The sequence below is a fragment of the Populus nigra genome, chromosome 10 (genome assembly GCF_951802175.1).
Source record: "Populus nigra chromosome 10, ddPopNigr1.1, whole genome shotgun sequence".
Lineage (NCBI taxonomy): Eukaryota > Viridiplantae > Streptophyta > Magnoliopsida > Malpighiales > Salicaceae > Populus > Populus nigra.
The window spans coordinates 1,958,983-1,966,281 of NC_084861.1; the positions used below are offsets into that span (position 1 = coordinate 1,958,983).

The 7,299-nt window shown below is 32.1% G+C and overlaps 1 protein-coding gene across 1 annotated transcript; it reads right to left on the reverse strand.

Annotated features, from left to right (window-relative positions):
* Positions 1–1,952: 1,952 nt before the first annotated feature.
* Positions 1,953–5,568, reverse strand: LOC133704416 (UPF0613 protein PB24D3.06c). The gene is made up of 9 exons (XM_062129231.1): positions 5,188–5,568; positions 4,909–4,985; positions 4,647–4,752; positions 4,241–4,333; positions 4,076–4,141; positions 3,452–3,597; positions 3,044–3,152; positions 2,602–2,666; positions 1,953–2,338 (listed from the first exon to the last, which is right to left on the reverse strand). The coding sequence occupies exons 1-9, from the start codon at positions 5,413–5,415 to the stop codon at positions 2,191–2,193; spliced, it is 1,038 nt and encodes a 345-aa protein (XP_061985215.1). The 5' UTR covers positions 5,416–5,568; the 3' UTR covers positions 1,953–2,190.
* Between the last annotated feature and the right edge of the window lie 1,731 nt (positions 5,569–7,299).

The window sequence follows — 7,299 nt, forward strand, 5'->3', positions numbered from 1 at the left end:
GCATAAAATCAACTTACCCAGTATTCCAGCTGGAAGGGTGGCGATGGCCATGTACCACACGAACGGAATAACCTCCAGGTATATATATAGATGTACACATTTTGAAGATAGATAGATAGATAGATAGATCTACAGATTTGCATGGAAATTAATGGAGATGCATGGGAATATTACATATATACACATATATATACATACCTTGTCGAGGGCTTTAACCATGGCAGCATCGTCTCCGATGTTGCTTCCACATGCATTGAGGGCTTTACCTAGCAAGAGATACCCTATGGGTTGAGCCGTGCCATGGATGATAGAACCCAAGGTTCCGAGAGCCATAAGTAGCCAATCCACCGCATCAGCGTAGCTCAACAGCTTATGAAATGGTAAAGGTTTCTTAGAGAGCGTTTGGCTGCGTGGTAGCTTCCACGTTTAGTTGTCACCGCAAGTATCAATTATTTGGTAAATGCGAAACCATTGTTTACTGTTAATGGGACCTACCAAAATATACGGACGCATCTGCGTTTCTTTGAAAGCAGCTCCAAACTGCTTTACCTGCATCTGCGTGGTAACCATTGAAGTTTTTGTCAGGGAGTGAAAGAGAAGTGAGAGCTCTCTCATGTTCTTCAAGCCAGGGTCCACTATGGATATTTTTAATATCAATGCCAGGGTTTGAGCCAATGAAAGGGTCCAAAGTGCAGTAAATAGTATTCTTAACAAAATATAAGTATTCTTAACAATGATCATATTGAAAACAACCAGAGATTGTGATTTTTCGGAAAAAATAACAAAACATCAAACAATTTGTAGTTTTAAGTGTTCAGATTTCTATATAATTTAATTGACAAATAAAAAATATTTTATATTAAGTATTATTTATTTTATAATATAATAACAGTAATTAAATTTATAATATTTAAATTATTAATTATTAATTATTAATTTTTTATTTTATTTTATAACCTTAATTTGAAAAGTATTTTTTGTAACCAAACACATTAAATTACTTTTTATTCAATCTCAATTTTAACCACAGTTTTAACCAAACATATATTTTTTCAAACCAACCTCAACTAAAAGTACTTTTTATAAAACAACTTTTTTCAAACCACAACCACAACAGCTACCACAATACCAAACACTCTTAATGATCTTCTGATTTTTTTTAAGGAAAGTGTTTTTTTTTAACATAAAATACTTTTTGAAAATTATATATATATATATATATTTTCAATTTCATCCATTAAAATGTGATTTTTATATTAATATTTTTTTTATTTTTATAATTATTATTTACTTTTCTCTTATTATTTTTTAATTAAATTTTTTTATCTATCAAATTTGTTTTTATTTTTTTGATTATTACTTACTTTATTTCAAGTAATTTATGAAATGATTATTATTATTATTTTAATTTTTTTATCTTTTAATTTTTTATATTTGTTAAATTTAATCTTTAGTATTTTAATTATTATTTATTTTATTTAAGATAATTTATGAATTTTTTTTTAATTTCATTCTCATTCAACTTTTTAATTTGTAAAATTTGTTTTTTATTATTTTAATAAACTTGAAAAAAATAAAATATTAATAAGTTATTTTCAGCTTATTTTCCATGACATAACCAAATACTGAAAAATATTTTTCAATTTATTTTTTATTACACTAACAAATATCAAAAATTTATTTACTTTCTTAAAATTTATTTTTTAAATAAAATTTACTTTCCAGTAGATAACCAGGCTAAAAGAAAACAAAATCTTTAGGCACCCAATTAAAGTGACAAAAGACTACAAGAGATCAGCTGACCAAAACGATGATCCGGTAAGCTGAAAGAAAAAAACCAAACCAGAGCTGGCATTAAGTTCACATGCTGGTTACTAATTGACTCAAGGAATAACAACAAAACCAATCCATCATTTAAATTACAGTACCCGAAAACTGCTAGAAGCCATAAATGGTGAGAAGACATTAATTTTTTTTAATGGCCTGGGAAAAACAGCATTGTCTTCTCTTGATTGGTTTTACAGGAAGCACCCAGCTACTATTAATCCAAAAGAGAGAAAAATGGGAGCAAACTAAAGCTGAGCATAAATAGAAACTGGAAATGAATGAGAACAGAGAGAGAAATATGAAAGGCATAAAGAATACAAGGTAAAAGAAAGAAGGAAAAAAGAACGGGGAGAAAACACCAGATCAGTTCCAAGGATCATCCCAGCCTTTGGGTCCATCTCTTTTAACAAAATCAACAATTGCCTGGACAGCTTCTTGGACTCTGTTCGAGAGGGAGTGGTTACCATGTTCAATTTCAACTTTCTCCGCACCACCCATCACTCTGCACAATCTGAAATGTGTACATAAACAGGCATTCAAGTCACAAGTCTCTTTCTATCAAAAGCACTTGTACGCACGCAGATATACAGCAAAACATGCCCAAAGTCACTACAATAAGGTATGTTTTATTTTGGTTTTTAAATGTCCATGAAAAAAAAAAAACCAATTATTGTTGGCTCCATGGTGGATTCAGTGAAAACTCCAAACAAGTGAGCAAGATATACTGGAAGTAGTCATGAAAAAACCATCCAAGATAAGAGTTTCTGTTTTCACCTTTCTACCAGAGCTTTCTTATCAACATACTCAGGGACATACTCATCAGCCATTGAAAAGATAACCTGCACAAGAGATGTGGCTAAGTTTTAGGTAATAACAAAGCAACAATATGACAGAATGCTTCTTGAATTGGTAGTTTAGTGCTGAAGCAGACACAGCACTATGTTCATCAGTTGAAATTGGTACCACTGGGCATAAAATATTGATTGCAAAATCTTAATGATTTCATACGACCCTTCATACTGCATTCTCTTTTAAATACCCTTGCATTCTCTCTTACATTCCCCAATGGCAAAACTGGTGAAATCATGATACAAAAATAAACGAGTCGGTTCCTTGGTCTAAGCTGCAAACACTTTTCAATGATGCCCCTTTGCAATGACATGCATTACAAGCATATACCATGAAAAAAAAAAGAGCAGAGTAGGAATATCCCTACCTGGCAAGGTGTGTTGCTCATGTGACCAAGTCTCATTCTCAGTTGGTCATCACTAAGATCAGAACTGAACAAGTCATCATCCCCCATGTAGGCACAAAGCGAGTGATACCTGCAAAATGCTTTGTTTAGTGACAAAATATAATCCAGTTCTGTGTGGAGAAAAGGTCAATAAAGGTATATAAAACATAAATGTGAAGGTGTTTTTTTTTTCTTTGGAACGTGAAGAATTTTTTATATGCAGGAAATTGAGCAGTTTCACTCAATAGACTTCCACAGCATCTAAAGATTTTAAGCACTCAGGACAAGCAAAATGGCAAAACCAAGAGAGCACATGTGATCTCTGAATTCTAGGGAATATTCAATTATATTTTTTAACACTAGCATGGTTGTAATATATTGCATGCATACCTATAGGCAGTTATTGGGGCAGAGGGATCAGCTTCCTTGGGCATTAATTCCGAGCTCCGACCTTCAGCTATCATGGTTGAAGCCAGGTCTATCATGGAAGCTGTTTCAGGAAGAGTTGCTCTATACTCCCGATCACTAACTGGAGCCTAAACATTCCAATTGGAATTATAAGCAAAAGCTGCAAGTGGGTGCGCAAAGCTAGGCAGTTGCAAGAAATAAAATGTTACCACAGAGATTATAAAAAGTCCAAGTCCAGCCAATGGTAAAATACACATTCTTTGGTATCAAGATCATGTTGATATTTATTTAAACATAAAAGTTATTTGAGCATAGAAAAGTTACACAAAATGATTGTTCACCTTCAGAATCATCGAAGAATGAGGCACGGTACTAGTACCGAAACCAGTTTAGTAACTTAAACCTAATGGAAAGACCAAAAGGTACAGATCTGACACTCAACTTGGACACAAGACTAAAACTCAAATTGTTTATCTGCCAAATGAAAATCATTCAACATAGAGACTTATCTATGCATCAGTGCAACAACTTATGAATCACTTTCAGTGCAATAGGTTTTCATTGAAGTAGAAATGATAACTTAAACTAAATAGGGCCATAGACTACCTGTAAAATGGCAGCACGGACTGCTCGGGAGCACGCAGCATTTGTTCGCATGTAATGCACAATATCCTAGATTCATGTTAAAACAAAAAAAAGCTAATCTCATATACAAAGAAAGAAGCGATATGACCCGTTCAAGTTAATTGTGAAAAATCAATCCGAATTCACCTGACAGCCAGTACTGTGCCCAAGTAGTACCACACCCTCAGAATCTTCTTTGTTGATCAAATAACTTACCAGCTGATCAAGTTCTGAGGCATCCTTCAAGAAAAAAAATGAAAGAATATCTTAAAGTTTAAGCAGCAATATATTAAATTCTAAAACCATGAAAAGGCTTAATCATGTATGTGTGTCAGAAAAATATTAATCACTAGGGTACGTATGCCAGATTTAGATTAATCAGTGCTTGATTTCATAAGATATGTTAGAGCTTGGTCCAAGAACAATTCAACAGTCAAAGTTGGAGCTTTAACTAAAACGAAACAAAACAATCCGATCAACCTCGGAACTCCTATGTATAAAACGGAATCAGATTCACCCCATATCAACATGCACTTGAAAAGAGAGAATGTACTTGTTTCAAGCTGGAGGTGCCGTATCCGGTATACGAGGATGACATAAGAAGCTGAACAAGTGACCATTTCTCCTTATCCAAAGCAATGGCAAGAGGCTCCAAGTATCTGAAAATCAAATAAAAAAAAAATCATAACAATACATACTAACATAATTTTCTGCCTTTTGTTCATAGCAACAAAGAAATAAATCTCTATCACTTTGATTACATGAATGCATTAATAATCTAAAAATCAACAAATTATATATTAAAAAATACATACTCAGTGGCTAGAAAACCATCAGTCAATCCACCAATAAAAATGACCTGTTGTTTATAATCACCGGTTTTAAACGCAACCTGCAGAGAAATCAATCGAAAATTCAAATCCAAATGCACAAATTTAAATTTCTTGTAGATTATTATAAACTAAATGCGATGAAAATCGATAAAATAATTGAGCTAATTACGTGTTTCAATTGTACAAATCTAAACGAGACGCATCGGCTTTTTAATCAAATTTGATTCAAGAGAAAATTGAAAGAAATTAATCAAATCTGACCTGAATAGGTTTGGGTCCGTACTTGAAAAGCACACCACGAAACTGATTCTTGGCTTTGATAGGTCCAGCATTGTGTTCACTGGAGTTATTCATCATTTTCACGCTGCCGGATCTATTTGTTCGGCCACGAACAATACCGGAAAACCAGGAAGTTGCCGTAGAAGAAGGTGAGGAAACAGTCGTAGATGAGGAGGATGCTGATGATGTCGAGAAACTCATATCAATCATTCTTTCGCTGCCATTTACTGTTTAATTCCGTTTCGAACAACGATCTATTTCTTTGGTTCTCTGTTTTGAAACAAGAAAACAAGAAACTGTTTTGTTTTGGGCTGTTTGGTATTTTCTTTTCTTCTTCTTTTTTTTTAAAATTTTTTTCCACCAACTCCCATTTCACTTGAGAATTCTAGCATGAAATTACTATTTTATTTTACTTTAAAATACATGGAAAAATTATTGTACAAGTATTGTATATATAAAGTATTTATATTATGAACTATATTAGAGATGCTCAGAGCATGCATTACAGAGGGTGTTGTTTGTTCTATTTTTTATTCCAAAAACAAATGTCGCATGTAGGCGGTTAGATCCAAAGATATTAGGTTAGATTTGGCAGCCAGAGATCTAATATTATTGGGTATAGCTTGACAAGCACATAAGAATATTGGGTGTAGCTTGACCACTAAATCCAAGACATTTAAAATATTCTCTATACTCTTTATATTTTTTATACATTTAAAAAAATATATTTTTTTGACCCACTGCAGGAACAAGCCAATATGCTAATTTAAGTTTTATAACATTTAAGGATAATATAATATTGTTCGTATAGATATTTATTATTACAAGATTGAAGGAGATAAATGAGTCATTTAACCTTTGTAATATTTAAAATACTCTTAAAAATTTAATTTTCTTAACTATAATGGCATGAGCGTATTTAATTTTTTATTTTTCTTGGCATAGTGTAATTACTAAAGTGTCTTTTGAGTCAAACAATCTAAAGCTAAGATTGATAGGTTTTTTGGTCTTTTTATTATGTTTTTTTCTGTTAATATTGTGTGGGGTCAGGGATATTTTGGTATTTGAAAAAAAAAAGAGAAAAGCTATTGGCTTGTAGGGTGCCTCTCAATAGCCAAACACCTTATTTTAGGGCAGTGTTCGATGCGTCTCGTCATTCCCATCACGATGGTGAGGCTTGTGCAGCCTCCCCATCATGGTAAAGCTCTGACGATGTTTTTTCTTTCCCTCTCTTTCTGTCTCTTCAACATTGAAAAACGTGTTACCCTTGTAAAAAAATAAGAAGAGTGTGTTATTTGTTAGTTTTATCATATTTGATTCTCATTCTTTTGATTGTATCAAATATTTTTTTTTCAATTTCATCCTTTGACATTTAATTTTTATATCAAATTTGTTCTTTTATTTTATGATGTTTCGGGTTTGACCCTCAATGTTTTGATTTCTAATTTAGATTCTATACTCTTTTATCAAATTTTAATTTCTTTTCAATTTCATCCTTGGATCTATGATCTTAATTTTACTCTTTTTTTTTTTTATAATTGGTTCTCATTCTCTTTATTTTTATTCTTCTTTTGGATTCTTTTGTAAATTTGATTTTCTTTTTAATTTTGCCCTTCAATTCAAAATTTTATGATATTTAAGGTTTTGTCCTTAATGTTTTGATTTCTAATTTTGATTCTTAGCCCTTTTATCAAATTATAATTTGTTTTTAATTTTATCCTTAGATCTATATTTTTTACTTTTTACTTTTTCTTCAATCTGGTCTGCATTCTCTTGATTTTAATTTTTATTTTGAATTTGTTCGTTAATTTGATCCCTTTTTTAAAATTTGCCCTTCAATTCAAAATTTTAGGTTGTCCTAATCGTACGCGTGTGACATCGCAACAATTGTCCTCCTGGATCAGGGTTATCGGGGTTGGTTATGGTGGATGTAAGTGAAAAGGACAATGAATTCTTGTATTTTATTAGTAAAAAAAAGGAAAAAGAGAGTTACCACCTAGTATTATGGTCACTAGAAAATCTAATGGTCTGTGAGAATTAGGGTAAGGGGACTGGTTATGTAAAGGGAAGACGTATCACCCTTAATGCACCCTA

Excerpts from the sequence above, each read along its gene's own strand:
- LOC133704416 (XM_062129231.1), bottom strand. The coding sequence starts at position 5,415 with ATGATTGATATGAGTTTCTCGACATCATCAGCATCCTCCTCATCTACG. Across the intron at positions 4,334-4,646 it reads GCACCTCCAGCTTGAAACAA|GATGCCTCAGAACTTGATCA; the intron begins GTACATTCTCTC and ends TTTTTCTTGAAG. Across the intron at positions 2,667-3,043 it reads TGAGCAACACACCTTGCCAG|GTTATCTTTTCAATGGCTGA; the intron begins GTAGGGATATTC and ends TCTCTTGTGCAG.